Raw genomic sequence first — 23,646 nt, 5'->3', positions numbered from 1 at the left:
AAGACAGGCACAGAGTGGAGGACACGGAAGTAAGTGACCCGACAGCAGTCCTTTCTCGTCCCTCCTCCTGCTCCCCACTCCTCCCATACACCCCCTTTGGTTTTCATCCTCCACCTGACTTCCTGCCAAGCCTGGAGCCCAGAATCAGAAGCTTCAGGGCTGTTCCAAAGCCTTATACTCGCAACACTGCTGTGCCCACACTGTTCCCATGGCTCCTGGCATCTTTAGCTGGTGTCTTTGAATCCTACCTACACCCATTCCTTCCCTTTGACTCCTTGTTTCTTGCTTTACTGAGAAGACGCGGGGCATTTCATGGAAACGCTGTTCATCACAGTCTGGCTCCTCTGCCCGGCTCGGGAGTTCTCCATCCCATGCCCCCCACTCCCCTGTCCTCTGCTGGGATGGCTACCCTCACTCTCTCCTCAATCCAGTCCTTCCATGGCTGACCTATGAAGACTCCCACTGGCTGTTCCCCGTGTTTCCCCCTCTCCTTCCTTTCCCACCAAGAATCATGACTGGCCTCACTCCCCCCGCCAAGTTCCTGCTCCATGGCCTCTGACTGTGGCTTCTGTCCCTGCCCTCTACTAAAGTTGTATGCAGTAAGGACATCAGATGGCACTTAGTCACCAAAGCTCTGTCCAGCACATCTCCCAGTTCCACAGACTCCACGGCGAGCCCGGCATGGATCCGGGAACTCCAGATGCCCGTCTTCTTTGGAGTTCTGGGTTCCTTGCACTCTCGTGCCGCTGCCGCCGGACACCTTCAGATGTCTCATAACCCAAAACAAGGGTGACTCTTGACCCGTGCTCTCTCCTCTTTTTCAGTGGGACCCAGTCTTTGAATTTCAAGTTCACTTCTACATGAGACTCTCCTAGCCCCTGGTTTTAAGTCTTTATGTTTATTCCAGCTTGGCCTACCTGGTTGGTTTTCTACAATTCTGCCTCAGTCCGGAATTATAGGTGTGTGCTACATACAGCTTGAAATCTTTTATGTTTTAATGGCTGAGCCATCTCTCAGCTTTTTTTTTTTTTTTTTGGCACCACTGCCTGGCCAGCTTCAAATAATCTTTATCTACAGCAGTGGTTCTCAACCTTTCTAATGCTGAGACCCTTTAGTACAGTTCGAAACCATAAAATTATTTTTGTTCCTACTTTATAACTGTAAATTTGGTACTGTTACAAATCATAATGTAAATATCTGTGTTTTCTAATCGCCTTTCATGACCCCTATGAAAAAGCTGTTTGACCCCCAAAAGGGGTCATGATCCGTAGGTTGAGAACTACTGACCTACAGTGATTAACATGCCCCAAAACAAATTTAAAATTCTCTCCCTTTGAAAGTCAAGCTCATTGCAGATGTGGTATCTCACACCTAGAATCCTAGCACACAAAAGGATGAGAACGGTTGGCTAAACCTTGGAAGTCAATCTAGGACACATAGCGAGTGAGACAAGAGGGAGGCCCTGTCTCAAAACAAGCAAACAAACCTCAAACTGGAATGAGGCACCACATTTATGTCCACAACGCCACCGCTGTGTGGATTCCATGGTGGCTGGGAGGGTGCTCAGCCCTGAGCTGCTCTTGTTGCTCTTGCAGAGGCCCTGGGTTTCCCAGCAGCTCCACTGTGGCTCACAACTGCAATTCCAGTCCTAGAAGAGCTCACGGCCTATGCTGGCCTCCATGGCATTGCATATACACGATGCATTGATAAACATACAGGTAAACACCCATACACAAAACAAAGTCATTTCCCTCAGCGTTACCTTAGATTCCCAGGTCCACCCCGCTGTCCCCTTCATTGTGGGTCCTTGTAGGCATAATTAAAGAGACCCACAAGATCCCAGAATAAAGGATAACAAGTGTTTATTTATTTGAGGAAAAATCTCACGATAAGGGTGGAGAGCCATGGTCCTCTATGGGTGCTGGAAGCTGTGACCCAAACTCTGACCACCAACCAACAGAGAGCAAGCACAGTTTTCATCTGCTTAGACCTCAGACCATGCCCTCAATGGTCGATACCCAAAAGGCTATTGGCTGAATGAATTCCCACATCAAGCCATTCGCGTCTCCTGCTCTGACGAAGCAGGGTCTCTTCCCTGCCCTCCACACTAACTTAACGTTACAGAGTTGTTCTCCTGGTTACAGTCATATGGTCCATCTTGTGTGTGCAGTGTCCCTGTGGTCAGTTCTCAGTGACCATCCTGTGTGTGCAGTGTCCCTGTGGTCAGTTCTCAGTGACCATCTGTGTGTGCAGTGTCCCTGTGCTCAGTTCTCAGTGACCATCCTGTGTGTCCAGTGTCCCTGTGGTCAGTTCTCAGTGACCATCCTGTGTGTCCAGTGTCCCTGTGGTCAGTTCTCAGTGACCATCCTGTGTGTCCAGTGTCCCTGTGGTCAGTTCTCAGTGGCCATATTGTGTGTCCAGGACAACTGTGCTCGGTTCTCCTCACTTCTTTGGATTTTCTTTCCTTTGGGTCAAGTTTACATATTTAACATGGAAATAAACGACCCTAAAAAACCAGGTTATCAGCTCAAGAGAGCAAAAAGGGTAGCCCTACCTCTGGCACAGAACGAACATTCTGGAGAAGAATACACGCGCACACCTTTGTAGCCTCGCCAGCACCCAGTGGTAGGTCTCGGCGCCCTCCGCCTTCCATAGCTGCTGTATCCACAGTGGTTCATACTCTCTACCTGAGCCAGGCTGCTCTTCCTCACGAGTGCTGGCACTGTCTGCACATGTACTCACCAAATTCTCGGTAAACTCTCTGCCTCCTTGGCATTGTTTCTAATCTCCCCGGTGAGATGTGTGGTCTCCTTCCTCCAAGCCACCCAGAGCCCCAGCTGAAGCTTTTCTCACGCCTTCTTTTCTGTCTTGCATTACAGATGAGCAGCTGCTTACTCCCAACTGTGATATGTGAACTCCAAGTCCCTGCTGAGATCTACTCCAGCACTGGTGTGGAACCACGCTCATTCTATAGTGAGTGTCACAGTGAGTCTACAGGGGTCATGCGGCTGCAAATAATTTAGTAAAACTTGTAAGAAAGATGTTGATGTTTTTTAAAAAAAATGCACACACACACACGCACAAACACACACACACAAACACACACACAGACACACACAGACACAAACACACACAGAAACACACACACAGACACACACACAAACACACACACAGGCACACACAGACACAAACACACACACAGACACAAACACACACAGAAACACACACACAGACACATACAAACACACACATAAACACACACACATAAACACACACGCACAAACACACACACACAAACACACACACAGACACACACAGACACAAACACACACAGAAACACACACACAGACACACACACAAACACACACACAGGCACACACAGACACAAACACACACACAGACACAAACACACACAGAAACACACACACAGACACACACAGACACAAACACACACATAAACACATACACATAAACACACACGCACAAACACACACACACAAACACACACACAGACACACACAGACACAAACACACACAGAAACACACACAGAAACACACACACACAGGCACACACACACAGACACACACACACACAAACACACACACAGACACAAACACACACAGAAACACACACACAGACACACACAAACACACAGACACACACAAACACAAACACACACATAAACACACACGCGCGCGCACACACAACACAAACACACACACACAGGCACACACACACAAACACACACACACGTGCACTGAGAGCAGCCATAAATGAGAAACACGGGGTCTTTGGGACAGAAGAGAAAGCATGGGTTGGAGCCACCACAGAGATGGGGCTGCAGACCACACTGCAGCTGGTGCTTATGGCCGAGCACTCACTGGGGAGCCCTAAGGGAGACTCTGCTCCTTTGGGCTCCCAGGATGACTCTAAGTGGATAACCACAGGAAGTCCTACATGAGGAACACACGCAAGCCCCTTAAAGCTACAAATACAACCAAGTGGGGCTAGCTTTTGTTAAAGTGCATTAAGCTGACATCAGGAGTCATAAATCTAGCACTTAATCAGGAGTAATGTCATTTTCCAGCACTGTGATATCCTGCAGTTTTCTTTCCCAGCAGAGGGGAGCATGGCATCATCTGGAGATGTTGCTGAGCTGACCTCGATGGATGAGACCTGGCCCTCAAGATCCATGAGAAGCTGCCTGGGCTTACTATTCTATTCCCTCACAAAAATATTCAAGCATGTCCACTTCCCAGGGGAGGATTAACGTGCACAGGTAATTGTAGAGGACAATGGAGCTGCTCACAATACCCTGCGAGGCGCTGGGACAGCACAAGGGTGAGGGGATACCTGTGTGTCTGCCTTGCAGTAGAGAGGGAGAAAAGATGGATTCCACCCAGTCTTCCCCACCATCAGGTCGGTTCTCAAAACTAAATTGGAAGTTGCACCAACATGTGTCTCGGGTACTGTGAGGGCTGAAGTTATGTTTAAGTTTAAATTACTGAGTCTAAGAGATTTATATTTTAAAAAATGCTTCTAACCTGTAAGCCCCACTTACAGGGATAACTTCCTGGAATGCTGGGGCTCTTGTTCATGTAGGACAACAAGTCACGTGTTCTCACTTCTCTAAACAAGGTTGGCGGCCCCAACTGCATGGGATGTGCTCCATCACAGGTAGGTTGGAGGCACAGAGGCAGGAAGTACAGCTGGATATATGCTTGCCTCTGATTGGACGAAGGCCGGAAGTGCAGAGTCTTGCAGGGTTTGCCTTTATAAAGCCCCTGGCTAAGGTAATTTGGCCCAACACTCTGGAAATCCTGGGTAGGGACCTGGCCAGAGTCCAGAATCCCAGCCAGAATTTAATAAAGCTTGCTTCAAATATCTCAGAAACTGTGGTCATAGTCCTATTTTTGCCTGTGTGATTACCAGTACTACAGATGCAGTGGGAGTCAAGATCATGATTGGGAAACCCACAGAGACAGCTGACCCCAGCTCGCAGGAGCTCCCAGACTCTAGACCAACAGCTAGGGAGCCTGCATGGGACCAACCTAGCAGTGGGGTCAGAATCAGTCCCTCGTGCACGAGCTGGCTTTTTGGAACCCACTCCCTATGGTGGGATGCCTGGCTCAGCCTTGATGCAGGGGCAAGGAGCTCGCTCCTGCCTGAAATTGATATGCCAGGCTTTATTGACTCCCTAAGGGAGGCCTTACTCTATTTGGGGCAGGGGCTAAAAAGAGGTGTGGTGGAGAGAAAGGGAAGAGAAGAGAAAGGGGAAACTGGTTGGTATGTAAAATAAATTTTAAAAAAACTGCTACAAACAAAAAGGCAGCAGTTACGAAGAGTCAGTGAACTAAGTGATCACTTCACAGTCTCAAAGAAAGGGTTTTTGCTATTGTTGATATCTGTGCTGAGCGGCCCAGTACTCCATGCCTGTGTCTCACGCTGCCTACTGGGTCCTGCGCCAAGCCTATCAGACAGGGGCACGCTTATCTCTGCTCTTGTTTAAGACAAGGACCAAGAGGCAAAGGAAGGTAGCTGTTTTCCCCACAGGGTCCCTCAGCCAGGAAAAAAAGAGTCAGATGTGAACCCAGGTCTCCAGAGGACTTTTGTTTTCCCTGGCCATGGGAGGCAGCCTCCTACCTTCCAACTCTTCCTTCTCATAGTGAACGTTGAGGGTTGTGCTGGTCCCGCCCTGATCCACCACAGCTTCCTCATCTGGTCTCTGTTTAAAAACAGATATGCAAATGGTCACAGGAATACATGCATATTCATTCTCCAATGCAAACGATCATGGAAATACACGCATATTCATCATTCAAATACTCCAAACCACAGTATATACCAAGGCTCCTCTGAGATACCTGGAGGGGGAAGCAGTGGTTTATATATATTTTTAAGTTGGAACCTCACATCCCCTTGAGATGCAAATATGGCAGTCATTCTCTTTCCCAGGCTGTAACATTAAATAACCATGCCCCGAGATCACAGATGTGGTAGAAGGAGTTAAGACTGAGCAGCTCCATCCTCTCCAATGGCCCAGTTACACATCTGCAAAGCCAACTCGAGCAGGCACTTGCCTTGAATGGTGACTGCCCCTCACTTCCAAACTAACCTAACAGCCCCCAATTTTTATGTCCTAAAGGCATACTGCAATTCTGCTTAGCAAGGAAACAGAGATGTGGGGGCTAGAGAGATGGACCAGTGGTTAAGAGTGTGTATACTCTTGCCGTCTCCAGCCTCTGACTCCAGCTCCAGGAGATCCAACACCATCTTCTGGGCTCCGTGGGGCAACTGCACTCGTGCACACACACTCACACACGTGTACATAATTCAAAACAAAACAAGCCAGGCATGATGCACTCGGAAGGCAGAGGCCAACCTAGTCTATAGAGCAAGTTCCAGGTCAGCCAGTGTTGCATAGTGAAACTGTCTCAGAGAAGAAAGGAAAGGAAAAGAGAGATATTTTTAAAAGACTCTAGCCCCATACACAGCACAGAAACATTCACATGCTCAGTAAGACTTTTTTTTAAGATTTAATTTAACTTTATTTTATGTGCATTGGTGTTTTGCCTGCATGTATGTCTGCGTGCAGGTGTCAGATCTTGGAGTTACAGACTATTGGGAGCTGCCATGTGGGTGCTAGGAATTGCACCCAGGTCCTCTGGAAGAGCAGCCAGGACTCTTAACCACGGAACCATCTCTCCAGCTTCCAGAAAGTCTTTCTTAAAAGAATGCTGTGACCCAGTCCCCTCCTCCTTCACAGGCATCGGGCCACTAAGACAAACACACTCAGTGCTACTCTGGACTTACTTTCCCTTTCCCGGCATGAGGCTCCAACTGGGCTACTTCACCACAGGGACACAGGCACACTCTCACTTCCACGTGGCCTGTGCACACTGCCAGGCTTGGTGCTTCCCCCAGCTCTTTAGCTCGCCAGGATCGCCCTCCAGGTATAGCTCAGATCTCCAACTCACTCTGAAGCCCCCACATCATCAAGCCCATCTACGCTCACCCCCCCAACACAATGCTGAAGACAGGCAATCCAGTTCTCCAGTGAGACGATATTTTAATGAGATTAACATAGATATTCTTAGAGAAATAGAATGTCAAATGTCAATTCGTGATTAATTTGATAATTTACTTTTGTAGATATTTAAAATTACATATTACTATTATGAAAAATATTTAAGAGATAATATTAAGTTTTAAAAGCAAAGTGGAGAAAACTGTGATTTGCTCCATCTTACCAAAGAAAAGGGAGCTGGAACATAAACGCCTGGCTAGACTTTAGAGCACAGGGCTGGAGAGAGCTCCACCAGCCGCCACATGACCTGCACACACAGGGCAGGTGTTCACAGACACAGACACACATGAATAAAAATACATCTCTTCCAAAGGGAATTCTCAAAATAAAAAACCAAACAAGCAGATGTGAAATTGGTGGTGTGGCTATTTCAGAAGAATGATTCTAAGTCAGAGCGCATAGAGCTGGAACGCGGCCGGCTGGGGCTGGCATTCCAACTCCAGATCAGTTCCTGGCAAAACAGAAGACAAAGAGAAACCAGGACAAAGTAGCCAATTGCCCAAGCAGTACACATTCCCAAGAACAGACAGACAGACAACTGCAGCAAAGATCATAAACTGCTTTTTCTCTTTTTTGGCTTTTGAGAACAAGTCTTTCTCTGTAGCCCTGGCTGCCCTCCCACGGGCTGTCTTGCTTCAGCCACCCTGAGAGCGGGATTAGTGTGAGCCACTGCGTGGAGCCCCCTGAGCGGCCTGCAGGCAGCACGCCCTTGGTGGCAGCACTCACACTGGGCATCGGCATCTGAGGGCACAGTGTGCTGTGCGGTGACTGTGTGAACTGTGTCATCCCCAGGGTGGCTGAGAGGAAGGACTCTCAAAGGGTTCGCAATGAGACATGAGAGCAGAGACAGAAGGTAAATAAAAAGGCTATGTCTTTCTCACGTGGAAGGTGTCAGTGAAAACATACGACACATCCTTTGTCCATAAATAGCTTTAAATTAGTAGATATTTTTAACCTCTGTCCTTTCAAAGGCCTATAATACATGATCAACCGTAGCTGGAAGTATCATCGGCACCAAGATTATGACCTCTGAAAATATCATTCTCTACTTAAAGAAATCAGAGTTTCTTGAAAACGAAACAAAACAAAACAAAACAGCTGATAGAAGGGCATAGTGGCGTCCACCTTCAAACCCAGCACTTCAGAAGCAGGAGCAGGAATATCTGTGACTATTACAGGCCAGCCTGGCCCACACAGTAAGACCCTCTCAAAACAAAACAAAAATTGGCTGGCTACAGGTCTGGAACGTGTTTGAACCCTTCCCTTTTATCAGACAGTAAGACAGCAAGAGCAGCAGACACACGGCCACGGGCACCAGCAGCCGCCAACCACAAGTAACCTGCCCTTCAGTGTGGACCGGATTTCAGTAGGCCACACAGAACAAATATGCTAAGATCCGTGAGTCTGCGCACTGTAACTTCTAACAAGAAGCATTGTCTGGCCTGTGCAGGACCATGGGTTCAACACACAGACAAACACACATGCACACGCACGCACACACACGCAGACACACACACGCACACACACATGCACACACACGCACACACACATGCACACACTTTCACACACACACACACACACACACACGCACAGGCACACGCATGCGCACACACGCGCACACATACACACACGCACACATACACACACGCACACATGCACACACTTTCACACACACACACGCACACATACACACATACACGCACACATACACACACACACACACACACACGCACACACACACACTTGAACTGATCAGCCTTCTTTGAAGGACAGTGCTATCAAGGCAACTCTTCACTTGGGAAGGTGACAGTTTGTCTAGGCTCTCTTCCACGTGTACCAGAGCAGATGAGAGAGGCTTTTCATTACAGAATAAATGAAAAATATCTTTTAAAAATTCCCAAACACCACTTGAAAACCGCTCGCGGACTGCACAGGCCTTCAGTGGCTGCCAGCGTGGCAACGAGAGACAATGAGCTACTGGGGACTGCGGTATAAATCGTCCCTGAGTCTGATAAGCATCTAAACCCAAATACGAATTCACCGAGAATCCAGGGTTCTCACAGGGTTTCACAGAAAACACCACCATGGAATACAGTCAGCAACACTGCACTCCGTCCACTCAGCCGGGTGCCATCATCACAGCGCCATTAGCACTGGGATCGCCGGCTCTTACACCATTTTCTGCTACAGAAAATTCAAGCAGGTTAAACAATAAGCCTATTAGATTTTTATTCAAACCATTAGCTGTTTCTTTTTAAAAAAAAATTGTGCAGGGCCAACAAGATGGCTCAGCAGGTAAAGGCCCTCACCACCAAGCCTGACAACCTGAGCTCAATCCTTGAGACAGGACCCGCACGATGGAAAGAAAACTGACTCCCCCACGTTGTCTTCTGACCTCTACATGGGCGCCATTGCATGTGCATGTGTGCACAAGCATACAAAACAAGTAGATAAAAAACGTAATTTTAAAATATGTCTAGAAGCCAGGCGGTGGTGGCGCACACCTTTGATCCTAGCACTTGGGAAGCTGAGGCAAGGATCAATGGGTTCCACACCAGCCTGGGCTATGCAGTACACAGCCAGACCCTGTTCAAAAGCAAGGTCTGCACAGCTATTGGGATTGCCAAGAATCTAGGACACTAGTAACAACAGACCTCCCTCTTTGCTGTTGGGGAAAAACACAATTCTGCAGCCACACTAGAAGACAGTTTCTTCCAAAAACAAATTCTTACTTTATAAATCAGTGTTGATAGTTACCATCCAAGACTTTATTATTATTATTATTATTATTATTATTATTATTATTACTACTACTATTATTATCATTATTTTGGCGGTAGTGGAGCACACCTTTAATCCCAGTACTCCGGAGACAGAGGCAGGCAGATCTCTGTGAGTTCAAGGCCAGTCTGGTCTATAGAGCTAGTTCCAGGACAGCCAGGACTATTACACAGGGAAACCCAGTTATAAAAAGTTTTAAATCAACACAAAAACCTGAACATAGAAGCATGCAGAAGTTTTATTCATAATTGCTAAAATTTAGAAGCAACCAAGATGTCCATCTTGGTGAACAGATAAACTGTGGTCCATCTAGACAATGGAGTAGTGTGGGCATGAAAAAGAAATGAACTATTAAGTCATAAGAAGATAATGCCTTAAATGCATTTTATTAAGTGAAAGAAGCCAATTCAAGAGGCCATGAGACCTGGAGACACAGGACGGTGGCAAAGAGCTGGCCTGGCATGAGGCCCTGTGCTCCATCTCTAGTACTGCACAGAGAGGAGAAAAGAAAACTGGGAAAGAATTATTAACTCTCCATAAACTTTTAACCCAGTGTGGTAGCACACTCCTGTAACCTCAGAACTCAGGAAGCCGAGGCAGGACAATCACTAGTTCTAGGGAAGTTGGGTTTGGGGTGTTTTGTTGTTGCTTTTAAGAAAGAGAGAGAGAGAGAGAAAAGAAAAGAAAAAGGAAAGGAAGAAAATTCCATGTACTGAATAATTCCAGCCCTGTGATATTCAGGAAAAGACAAAGCTATGGAAACAATAAAAAAGAAGAATGTAGGGACTGGAGAGATGGCTCAGAGGTTAAGAGCACTGACTGCTCTTCCAGAGGTCCTGAGTTCAATCCCAGAAACCAAATGGTGGCTCACAGCCATCTATAATGAGATCTGGTGCCCTCTTCTGGCATGCAAGCATACATGGAGGGAATGTTGTAAACATAATAAATAAATAAATCTATCTTTAAAAAAAATGAAGAAGAATGTACTGGTTGTGATGGTGCATATCTTTAATCGCAGCACTCAGGAGGGCAGAGGCAGACAGGTCTCTGTTTGTTTGTTTGTGTTTTACTTTTTTTATTAAGCTATACCTTTTTCTCTGCTCTACTCCTTTCCATCCCCTCCCTTCTACCCTCGCCCATGACCCCCACACTACCAATGTACTCAGGAGATCTTGTAGTTTCTACTTCCCATGTAGATTAGATCCATGTAAGTCTCTTTTAGGGTCATCATTGTTCTCTAGGTTCTCTGGGGTTGTGAATTTTAGGCTGGTTTTTCTTTGCTTTATGTCTAAAAGCCACTTATGAGTGAGTACATTTTATATTTGTGTTTCTGGGTCTGAGTTACCTCACTCAATATGTTTTTTTCTAGATCTATCCATTTGAACTGTGAGTTCAAGGCCAGCCTGGCCTACAGAGTGAGTTCCAGAACAGCCAAGGCTACAGGGAGAAACCTTGCCTGGAAACCTTCCTTCCCCCTGACCAAAAAAGAAGAGCTGGGGGGAGAAGCTAAAAGGTCACACACAGAGCATTTGGGGGAACGGGAATGAGTCTGTATGGTCTAAGCATGGGGGGCCCATGTCATCAAACATCTAAGCCTACAGAATGTCCTGCACTAAGGCATCACCCTAGTGCAAGCTACGGACTTAGCACAAAAAGCTGCTCTGCTGGGGAAGTGGATAATAAAAGAGGGCAGGCAGGGGGTGGGACAGGGACCAAAGAGAATGTTCTGTGCCCTCTGCAGTGTACTGTGAAAATAAAGCTGTTTGCTGCAAAGTCTCTAAAATCAGAACAAAAATGGGACATATGGGCCAAGTGCCAATGCGAATGGTGACGAGGCCACTCGTGGTAAGCGAAGACTGCTCCCCTTTGGACCACGGGCTGGTGTGGTGCAGGCCTTACAGTGTAGAGACACACCGAAGAATTATCAGATGAAGCTAATGTTTCAGAGCCAAGCACGATGTTCACACTTGTAATCTAGATGAGGCAAACAGATGGCCATGAGTTCAAAGCCAGCCTGGACTCTATAGTGAGAACCAGGTCTGGGAGGCTACACAGAAAGACCCTGGAGAGGGGTGGCAGGAAGAGGAGGAAGGAAAAAGACTGAAATTGGCCTATATAGTATTTCTTTTTTTTCGACATAGGGTTTCTCTGCTTAACAGCCCTAGCTGTCCTGTAACTCGCTCTATAAACCACGCTGGCCTCAGACTCACAGAGATCCACCTGCCTCTGCCTCCCCAGTGCAGGGATTAATGGCGTGCCCACTGTGGCTCGGTTAATCTTCAGATACACCTTTTAACCTCCGCACCTCCCTCAGCCCCATATGATGAACACCATTTCCAGCGCACAGCAGCTCTACTTGCAGAGAAGCTGCAGAGTCCACAGTCTTCCCTGCAGAATCATTTTCTGTTCTTTTTCGTGTGCACGAGGGGCTAGGAACCACGTTTTAGTGGAAAACAACTGACTTTACTCACATGCGCTCTGCTTACCTAGCTTATCTTTCAGGTCCTGAGTTTCCCCTCCCTCCTGCTCTCCCTCCCTTCTTGCCTTCTTGATTTGTTTTTTAAGACAGGGTCTCAGTATGTAGCCCTGGTTAGCCTGGAATTCAGAAATCTACCTGCCTCTGCTGGGCTTAAAGGCATGTACCACCACACTCAGCATGGAAACACACTGTCATCCATGAGTGTCCCCTAGAGCCCAGCACAGTGGCCTACACTGAACCCGGCATGCGTCCCTGTTAGCTCCAGGACAGGTGTCACTTCCTGACCAGGACAATGCCAGCACGTGACAAGTAACTTCCAATGAGCAACATTAGTTTCTGAACTCGTGGTGTGTGTGTGTGTGTGTGTGTGTGTGTGTGTGTGTGTGTGTGTGTGGTTTCTCTGTGTAGCTTTGGAGCCTGTCCTGGAACTTGCTCTGTAGATCAGGCTAGCCTTGAATTAACAAGAGTTCCACCTGCCTCTGCTTCCCAAGTTCTGGGATTAAAGATGTGCGCCACTACCACCTGGCCTACTTTCTGAACTCTTTATGTTATCATATAGTCTCTTGAAGCCAGGTATAATTTTATATGGAGGTAATTATTAATGTTGACTACCAAGTTACTAGCCAGCTAGAGCTAGTCTCCAAGCTGATATTTAAATATCCAGCATCACTTATAATAGTTGGTACCATCTAAGCAGACAGCTGGCATAGCACAAAACAAGGTGCCAATAAGGAGAGGGAGGAAGAGAGGTAGAACTTACAGATTTCTCTAAGACTATAAATCAACAGAGGTGGGAGGGAGGGAAGGAAAGGGATAACTGATACAAATCCATTATAATCTCAAAGAATAAAATTAATTATAACAATTTAAAAAACACATCTTCAACATTATATATGTATATATACATATCTATATGTGTGTTATGTGTATGTATGTATGTATGTCGTTGTGTATGGAGAGAGAGAGTAAAGTCAACTACTGGAAAACTTCAAGCTTTCTTATCTTGGTTATCCAGAGCTGAGCTCACTGACAGATGTTCGTCCTCTTTGTCCGCCAGAGGAGCAGTCACTATCCACATCCATTAGCAGCTGGAACACTGAAAAGGCCACACTGGAATATGAACGTGCGTCCTGGCTCACATAAAGTCATGTTTAAAAAATAAAAGAAAAAATAATTATAACTAATTCACAGAAATTTAAACAGAATGGCTGATTATATTCCTTTATTTATAATTTGTTGTTGAGACAGGGTCTCTCTATGTAAACCTGGATGTCCTGGAACTTGCTATGTGGACCAGACTGGCTTTGAACTCACAGAGATCTGCCTGCTCTCAGGTACTTTTTAAGGTATGGTAATTGTTTGGAAGTTCCATCCCAAGCCCCCTCTCCTGGGAGTTGTCTCAGTCCAGACTCCAGCTCCAAGAAAGACCACCAAAAGATGAGCCTCCCCAGAGATGCTCAAGACCACACCCACAGGGTATTTAAACTGCCCCACAGACAACAAACAGTGGTTTTCTGGTCTTCCTTCCTTCTCCTCTCTGGGGGGCTGGAATGCCACCTGGGAGCGCTGGTATCCGTTCAACCCCGGCTTTCTCTAATTCGGTTTGCTCTGACTTAGACTATTGCAGCAGCAGAGAGGCTAATCAGGCTGCAAAACCTTTTCAGTTAGTAATCCTGTGATGTGGCCTCAATACATTTTAAAAAACGCCCTTCAGCTGGGATTTGGAGCCTGGAGAGAGACAGAGAAGAAACAAGATGTGTGTTCATTCTTGATGCCAAGTCATGGGCACAGGGTGATTCACTATGCAAATGTTTCTCCTTTGATAGACATTTGAAATGTTCCCCAAATTTCAAGCATATGCCAAAATTGTCTGAAATTGTTAAGTTTAAAAGAAAAGAAAGACTGGGCCTCCTGGTTTATGCCTGCTGCAGGGGCCACCCAGGCCGGTTGTATTTGCCTCTGCCACCATCACTGTCCACAGAAAGCAAGATTTACCAATGTGGAGTCCATGAATTTCTAGAATACCTGTGGATGCTTCAGAGGAGGGGGTGGTATGTGTGCATGTACGTTTGGTGGTATGGGAGGCTGCCCACGACTTTTACCAGAGTCTCAGAGGGCCTTGTGACTCAAGAACGATTATATTCACAGGAAACACATTAAACACGCTTAAGAGAAAAGGAGAGGGAGGGCAGGAGGGAGGGAAGTAGTGAATTGGAAAAACAACATGTAAAGTAATCCTCTTTTTATATTTTCTCTGAGTGGCTCATGAATTATGCCTCCTATTAAGCCTGAATTGGATGGTCCCAGGGATTAGTTAGAGCTGAGGTGGCTAATTCAACTAAAGCTTTGACACTGGGATGCTGGAGAGTCAGTTGCTAAGCACTTGCTGTTCATATAGAGAACCAGAGTTTGCTTCCCAGCACCCAAATCAGGCAGCTTTCAATTAACCACAATAACTCCAGCTCCAGGGGATCTGACACCCTCTTCTGGCCTCCACAGGCATGTGTGCTCGCAAGTGCCTATGTGCGCAAGCACACACACATACACAGAGACAAATACACACGTACACATAAACAAAAATGATAATAAACTTTTTAAATTAAATCATTGATATTGCATGGCATGTCTTGAGAGATAAAGTGCTGTTTATAATCCTTAAAAAATTGTCTTTTCCAGGAGAAAGCTCCCCAAACTAGTTATCCAACACTGAGAGGTCAGCTCTGAGAGCACATACATACAGCCGACATGTGGACCGAGCAGGCTGTATTTATACACTGTGTGTGTTGTGTGTGTGTTCGCGTGCACGTGTGTGTGTGTTTCTGGGGGAACAATTAAAGAAAAACAGACTATGATGTGAGAAAGAGAGCAAGAGGGTGAATGAGAAGGGTTGGAGAGAGGAAAGGAAAGGGAGCTGTGACATGACTATATTATAATTAAAAACATAAAAATTATTACTGAAGAAAATGAATGAAGCAGGACACCGTGACACATCTTTAATCCCAGCACGCAGGAGGCACAGACAGGTGATCTCTAAGTTCAAGATCAACCTGGTCTACAAACTGAGTTCCAGGACAGTCATGGCTACAGAGTGAGACCCGGTCTCAAGAAAAAAATGAGTCTGATTTTGGTAAATTAAAGCCTTGCTTTCAGTAATGAACAAAGAAAAAGACAAAAACAGGGCTAATTATTATTACATAATGCCCTAACTCCTAGACACAGCCAAGAAGCTGCAGGGAGAATGAAGGTTGTGGGCACAGGCCACGTAGAACCCCTTCTAGACACACTGACCCTGCTGGCTATTCTGGACTTGTGCCCAAATGAACTCCATCCCTCTTCTGGTACGAGCATCCCAACTTTATCTCAAACACCTCTTCCATCCCCACTCCACCCCATGGAGCCAATGTTTTCAGTCTTCAGCTGCGGCACTCCCCGCAACCATCATTCGCACCCAGAACAACATCAAGAAAGCTTTTGCTGAGTGCTGCAGAGTGAGCTCCAGGGCCCCCAGGCGAGCACTCCGCACAGAGGACATCCTCAGCCCTACCTCCTGGGTTTCTAGTCAACCAAAGAACAGGAACTAATTTCAACAAAAGGCTTACTTACGCCTACCAGTTTTGCTACAGATATCACATACTTAATCTTCACAAGGTCCTAAATCAAGACAAAGTAAGATCTCACAGGAGCCGAGAGGGGTTACAAGGTTCAAGTTTGTTATTAATTATGTATTGATAGTGCCCAAAGCAAAGGAAGTGGCCAATTTTGAGTGTTCCAGAAAACTAATCATGGATTCATACCCACAGTGAGACCAGCTTGAGATTCACATCGTCTTCCCAAGCCGTCAATGCTCCAGGACCTCACATACACAAGAGTCCTTTTGCTCAGCAGCTCTCCAGCCGTTTCCGGCCCCTGGTCCATCTGCCTCTTCACCTGGATTCTGGCCCTCAGTGGAAGCCTGGCCGCTGAGCCTGACCCAGCTCTCTACTTTTCTTGCACATGTCCAACTTTGGCTTAGAACAAAAGAAGCCAAAGAGGAGATCTTTTTGGTGGCTTTCTGAAACAAAGAGCCGTGCAGTTCTCGAGCGTGAACTCTGTGGATGACAGCCATGTGCCTGCCTCACGTTGAAAGGTTGGACATGCCTGAGTGCCTTCACTAACTTCCTCACTGCCTACAAACACCGGTCCACAAGGCCTGTGGCAGGAGTCGTGAGCCATGAGCTTTCCTGTCCCTCGCACCCTCCAGCAGTTTGCTGGGAAAAAAGACTCCACAGTGGCTCTGCCATTCTTCCCTTGAACCCCACTTAGAGTCGCTCCTAATTAGCACAGACTTGGAGAATAATGGCTCTTGGAGAGATGCCCATCTGATCCCCAGTGATCTGAGAGTTTGTGACTTTACCTGGCAAAAGAGAATTAAGACTACAGCTAAAGGTCACATCACTGATAAACTGACCTTCCAAGAAGGCTGTTGGAAATTATGTAAACTCCAGAGTAACTTCCTGTAATCTAAAGCATTGTAAAGCCAGGTGTGGTTGTACTCCAGCACGTGGGAGACTGAACTAGAAAGAGCACAAGTTCAAGGCTAGCCTGGTCTACACAGTGAATTCCAGGCCAGCCTGGTCTACACAGTGAATTCCAGGCCAGCCTGATATACACAGTGAATTCTAGGCCAGACTTGAGCCTTTCTTTTTGAGGTTGTTGCGATGGTTTGTTAGGTAGGAGCACTGGTTGCTTTTGCCAAGGACTTGGGTTTAGTTCTCAGCACCCACATAATTGTTCATAACCACCTGTAACTACAGTTCCAGGGAATTCAATGCCTTCTTCTGGCCTCTGGGGTAACTGTACATACATGAAGCATCCACATGCATGCAAGGAAAACTCTCAGCCATGTAAATATTTTCCAAAATTCATCCACAAACAAAAGAGGCAGAGAAGTAGAATCAGAGAGGAAGATTTGAGGGAAAATTTTCGGCCTTTAAGACGTGATTTTTGGCCCTGAGGCAGGAAGAAGAGAAGGGGAAACGAAGAGGCAAAGAACATGGGCCAGTCTTAATCTAACAGGATGGGAAGGGACAAAGAGACTCTGTCCTGAGGCTTCCAGAACCACAGCCCTGGCGACAGCTTATGCTTACAAGCAAAGGCATCAGACTCCCACTGCAGAACTGTTCCCATGTAGACATAGGTAGTTTGAGTCACTCTGCCTCTGGTAACGTCACGGAGGCAGTAAGAGGCCAGTGCAGTGTGTGTATTTGGACTCCCTAACGACCACAGCTAGCGTGAACTTGTTCTTACCTTATGGGAAATGACCAAGGCTCCTAAGGTGTGCTGCTGTAACCTAGCAGCGCATTTAGAGCCGACTTGCTGCTTTTCCTTGTGTTGATGGCTACGGGCCCTGGTTACCCTGCCAGGGCAAACAGCACTGAGATGGGTATCTAAGGCTCCTAGGAAGGAAACGTGCAGCCTGAGCTGCCCCGTTTGCTGCCCACGGCTCTGCTTGGCCCGCAGCTCTGCTACAAAGCTTCCCAGCAGAGCTGGCAGGGCATGGCAGAGGGTACCCACAGCCACCCCACCCACCTGCTAGGAGAGGACGGGGGTCGGCTTGTTATTCTGCAATGAGGTGACAGGGCAAACTCCATCCAGGATTGGCACTTTTGTTCAGTAGTGTTGAGCAAATTCTTATCATCTGCTTACCACAAACCGACCATGACCCTTGGGATGCCAATCTGCTCTCCCTGGAGCCGCTCGTTCATTTCTTCAGCAAACAGGTACTGTGGTCCTGTGCCAAAGTCAATGAACACTAGAAGCCACAGCTCCTTTGGGAACTCTTGTCCTGCGTGGTTGTTCCCAGTCTACCGTAAGAGATAGGGGCATGCTCTTCCAGCCGGCTGTACGCTTCAGCCATCGCCCACACGCCAGGGTTTGGCACCGTCTCCTGGCTGTTTGTTTAGCCAGAGTCTCACACAGCCCAGGCTGGCCTTGAACTATCTATGTAGCCAACATCCATTGTGAACTTTTTTCTAGATTTATGTGTTGAGTGCTTTACCTGCACGTATATGTGTGTGCACTACTTGTGTGCCCAGTTTCAGAAGAAGGCATCAGAGCCCCTGGAACTGGAGTTATGGTTACGAGCCACCATGTGGGTGCTGGGAATTGAACTAGGGTACTCTGCAAGAGCAAGAAGTGTTTTTAACTGTTGATTCATCTTTTTTCAAGTATTACACCGTGTGTGTGTCTGTGTGTGTGTGTGCACGTATGTATAGTGTATGCAGGCATGTGCTGCCATGGTGTACCTATCAAGGTCAGAGGACAACTCTGTAGAGTCTGTCTTTTCCTACCTTTATGCAGGTCTCACAGTTCAAACTCAAGTGGTCATACTTGTCCAGAAGTGCTCTGTCCATTGTTCCATCTCCCTGGCTTTGACCTTGAACTAATTCTCCTGCTTCTACATTCCCAGTGCGGGGATCACAGCCATTTGCTCCCATGTCTGTCTCCGGGGTTTGGAGTTGGTACAACTGTTCTGGCACTGGTGCACAGAAAAGCCAGGCTTCTTTGCTTTCCTTGTCACTATTTCCACGCTCCCTCGACGTCCCGTCGATGCCCTTCTGTTCAGTGTCTCCACGCTTCCTGAATGTCCCACCGATGTCCTCTGTCCACTGCCTACATGCTCCCTGGACGTCCCATTGATGCCCTCTGTCCACTGTCCCCACACTCCCTGGACGTCCAGTGATGCCCAGCACTACCTTACCTGGACGCCGTGATGCCCAACCTCCCAGTCCTTCCAGCGCTTCCTTCTGGTCAATTCTGAAAGTGCTGTTCAGCAGAACTGAGAGGCTGTCGGGTGTTCTAGCACAAAGTAGGGCTTTCCCTAAGCTGTCTGGTTGCTTTCTATTACTCCCAACTTGTAAGGACTTGTCAGTAACACCTCAGAGAGCTTAGCAAGGTGGATGATGCAGGCCACGTTGACACAGCCTGCATCATGCCAGCAGCCTCGGGCTGGCCTCCCTCACTCCAGCCGGCTGTACTCCAGTGCATTCCTTGTGTGCCTTTCCAAGATCTTCTGGTGCTCACTCAGGGCCAGGCGCTGCTCCAGATGGCAAGACAAACAGCTGTGGTAACGCACAGTAGTTGAGGGCACAGCCTTTGGAGAGCAGCGGCTCTGCCCTTTCTGGAAGTCCCTTCACCTCACTGCATCTCCATTTCTTTGTTTACGCAGTGGGACCAATACAGGTGCATATTCTCAGGATGACAGGAAGATAACGGGGATGTGAGGGTGGGCAGTGCAGCCACAGAGTGCTTGCCGGGCATGTGTGAGGCTCGGGTGCAATCCTCAGCGCTGTCACTAAAGAAAGGGGAACACGTGGAGAGCAGCCAGCATGGTGCCCGGCACATAGAAAGCATTCCCTGCTCACACAGCAACAAAGGGAAGATCGGGCAAGTGGCAGGAGCAGAGTGGACACATGGGAGTGCTTGGCGGGGGCAGTGGGCAGAGGAGACCGAGTGGCAAATCCTGGTGGAGCTCCATGGAACCAGCTCTGAAGGCCAGAATGGAATTTCCTCAGAGAAGAGACGGGAAAGTTGCTGCAGCTCGCTAACCTGAGCAAAGGTACCAAAGAACGAGGAGCTTATGAGTGTGCCACTAACAGCCATCTGCTGCTCCGTGCAAATCCTGTTAGTAGACCACGAGCTCCTAAGAGAAAGACTTCAGCCTCCCGAGCCTTCCCCTCCAGCAGCCAAGCACTAACTGGACACTGGGCGATGTATGAGACAGGGTCACCAGCGCACCCTGCCCTCCTGAAACTTCCTCAAGAAGACAGCAGGACATCAAAACAAGAAGACTCATACACAGTGTGCTAGGGAGGAACACAAGAGCATCCTACGGAGCAGTGTGACTCAGGGTGGAGGTCAGGGGAAGCTATTCTTCGGGAGATGCAAATGAGTCATGAGGACACCGAGCTGAAAGAGTGTCCTAGAAAGAGGACACATCCCCGAGCTGTGAGGGAGCTGGTCATACTAAAGAAACACAAAGCCAGCCAGAGTCGGAGTGCGCGGTGAGAGAGAAGGGCGTTCCCGGCACAATGGGCAAGGCTGCAGTCATGTCCAACCTTGGTAAGCCACCGCAGAGTTAGGGTTTTATTCTAAAATTCACTAGGAAGCCGCTGGCAGGGGTCAAGTGAGGACATGATCTGGCTGGCATTTCTAAACCCCGCTGGCTGCACGGTGGAGCCGGCTGTGAAGAGAATCAAAGGGAAAAGCCGGAGTCCACCAGAGAAAACTCTAGTCTTGGGATGGGGGATGAGATGTCTGGAAGCTCTCTGCTTCCATCGAGTCACACAATCTACTCTCTTTGCAAGGTCCAGCTCTCTCAGGTGGGCACACAGGGGGCTTGGTCACTAAGGTCACTGCCCATTGGTTGACTATGTCTCCTCCAGGCCATTCCCACTTCCTTTCCTCTTTAAGTCCCCATTCTCCTCACCTTCCGAAATCTCAAGTTCCTGTGTCTAATGCCTGACATCACGAGCACCTGCTGGTCCCTCCCTTTTCTCTCTCCACTCCGTGACCCACAATAATAGTAGCTCAATGTAAAGAACATATTTATTGTCTGTTCAGAAACCCAAACCACCGACCATCAGCAGAAACCTAAGGGTGCCTATGTACTGGCCATAGCCCGCACACATTCCGCATGTTAGACACAGGGTCTGCTCACATCCGAGCTTGATCGCCCACAGAAGCCAGAGAAATCTTTCAACAGAGGAAATCTGAGCAGGACTAAAGCTCATCATGACTGCTCTTGGTCCTCAGGTAAATATCAGCTTCTTCAGTGGGGGCCAAGGTGTCTAGCTGTTAGGAACCCAGGACACACCCCGCCATTTCCTCCTTGCTCCCTGTGGCTCCACCCTATGTCCTTGCAGAACGCGCCCCCTATCGGCCACAGGACTGTTGTACACCCTCTCCTCTGTTTCCAAGTCTCTGACCTCCCCTTTCCTTCAGCTGAGAGTCATTCTTCAGACCTTTGCCCATTTTCTTCTTAGAAAAATCTCCTATGATGTGCGTCAACGTACACTCACAGGATGGTCTGAGAGGTGTCAAAGCACCTGATTTTATAACAACACAGTTCCTTGTGCAGATCTTTTGAGACAGGGTCTCATTATGGAGTCTATGTGAACCCCAAACACATGATCCTCCTGCCTCAGGCTCCTAGTATTTTGTGTGAAATGAAGATGGGTGACGTACTTGTCTCACAGAATGAAGACCTGGACGCAGACCTCAGCACCCATGGAAGCAGGCAGCATGTGCTCGTCTGTAAGCCCAGCACTGGGGGTGGGGGTGGGGCGAGTGGGTGGGGGAGACAAGCAGATCCCAGGGGCTCACTGGCCGGCTCAAATGGTTCCAGGTTCAGTGCAAGAACATGTTTTCAGTAAATAAAGATAGAGTGATAAAGATACCAGTTATCAAACTCTGGCCACCAAACACACACACACACACAGACACACACAGACACAGACACACAGACACACACCCCCCTCCACACACACACAAACACAGGCTGGGGATAGGGCTCAGCAGCAGGGTGTCTACCTTTAAGTAAGAAGGCAGTCCATCCCCAGCATTCTCAATGGCAAAACAAACAAAGCTAATTCTCCTCCTTTCCCAGCAGCTGGGAGGAGCAAGATCTTGGCCTCTTTTTGCTTCTGTCTCCCAAACAGAAGCTGACTATAACATGGTATGTCATGAGATCAGAAATGGAAAGATTTCCCAAAAATCTCACATCTATTTATTTTGGTGACTGGCAAGCAAATAGTCCTGCCAGGAAAGAAGAGGAGTAGGGAGCGTCACACCCGTGTCGCAACACTCAGGAAGTTTCCCCTGCCTTTCCCAGACCCCACAACCATGTCAACCGGGCATTTGCTTCCAAAACCCACCACCCTTCTGCAACAACATCGTCTCGGTTCCCCTCCCTCCTTCAAATCCTCTTTCCAGGGCAGCAATCACATCTGATCCGGGTTTCACAAGGCGGGTGGGTGAGAATTCAAAAAGCTACTACTCGCTTATTAGGGCTCACACAATAAACCGTGATTCACAGAGTCCTTAAAACAGCCCTGTGAAGTAAACCGTACAAACATTACTATTTCCATTTTAATAGATGGGGAAACTGAGGTTCAAAGAGGCAAGTAGCACGCACAAGGTGAGAAAGCCTAGAAGAAACAGACCGGGACTTGAACCCACACACTCTTAATACCTAGTCCAAATGCTTCCTAATATTAACCGACCCTGCGGTTCCACCATCAACTACTTAAGGCTGGTGGTGTCGTTCCTGGCTTCCCTGGTCCATGTGCAATCCCTTCCTCAGAACTTATCGGCTGTCTGGACAGCAGGGCGCCGATACACAAAACCGGCCACATTCTCGGGGTCTTTGCAAGGCTTCCTCTTAGCCACCGAGGAACCAGAATCAAAACACAAAGACCCGCGAAGGTCCCCGGATACCCTCTCGACCACCTAAGGTAGAGAGCGGGGCAAGGCCAGAGGCCGGCGTCTGCCGCCAAAGGGGACCCGCGGACAGAGGTCACTGGTCCGGGACACCGGGCTGCAGGCGATGCGGGGGGGCTGCGGCGGTGCCGGCGGCTCAGGGTTCGGCTCAAGGTCACCCTCCCTGGCCACCCTGAGCGCCCCCTGGCGTCCCACGCGCCCCCCCCCCCCCCCCCGGCTCTCGGGGACACGCCCGGAGCCCCGGCTGGAACGGGAGCCGGGCGGTGGGCACCCGACCCAGACTGAGCCGGGGAGGAGCGGGAGGCGGGGCCCACCTGATAGCTGAGGACTCCGTCCGGCTCGTTGCTCCCGGCGGGCATGGCCGGGCGGAGCCCGGTCTCGCCGGTAGATTCCAGGTTGAGCAGCAGCAGTCCTCGCCCTCTGATCCCGTGGGAGCGGATCGCACATGCGGCGACCCCAACCCTGAAGCCAACGCTCAACCATCAACCGGCGCCACCTTCATAGCCACCAGCCGGCGAGGCGCCCGCCACAACCAATCAGAGAGCGGACCGAGCAGCCAATCGGAGCGCGGAGCACGGGTGGACGCTAGCTGGCAGTATCCTGAGCTACCAGGAAGAGGCCAGGAGGGCGCCAGAGAGCCAACCCCTCCCTGGGCCGGTTGCCTTGGAAACCGCCTCCCTCTCTCCCTCAGGGTGGGCTGGGGGTTCTGGGCTCAGAGGTCCTTTCAACTGCCTACTAGGAAGGAAAACCACTGCTTCTGTTTGCATTGCACCGACTCTGGGAAAGTGCTGGGTTTAGCTATTCGGATTTTCTTCCTCG

The 23,646-nt window shown here is 48.5% G+C and overlaps 1 protein-coding gene across 1 annotated transcript in view; it reads right to left on the bottom strand.

Annotated features, from left to right (window-relative positions):
• The window catches only part of LOC142843400 (electroneutral sodium bicarbonate exchanger 1-like), a 36,657-nt gene extending 13,292 nt beyond the window's left edge, over positions 1–23,365 (bottom strand). Inside the window, exons 1-2 of the mRNA XM_075960701.1 lie at positions 23,142–23,365; positions 5,645–5,726 (exon numbers count right to left, since the gene is read on the bottom strand). Coding sequence (XP_075816816.1) covers positions 5,645–5,726; positions 23,142–23,186 — 127 coding nt within the window. The 5' untranslated portion in view covers positions 23,187–23,365. The remainder of the gene's footprint in view (positions 1–5,644; positions 5,727–23,141) is intronic.
• Between the last annotated feature and the right edge of the window lie 281 nt (positions 23,366–23,646).

This window comes from Microtus pennsylvanicus, chromosome 2 (assembly GCF_037038515.1).
Source record: "Microtus pennsylvanicus isolate mMicPen1 chromosome 2, mMicPen1.hap1, whole genome shotgun sequence".
Classification (NCBI taxonomy): Eukaryota; Metazoa; Chordata; class Mammalia; order Rodentia; family Cricetidae; genus Microtus; species Microtus pennsylvanicus.
The sequence above is the reverse complement of the archived record's forward strand: the minus strand, read 5'-3'. Positions and strand labels throughout refer to the sequence as shown.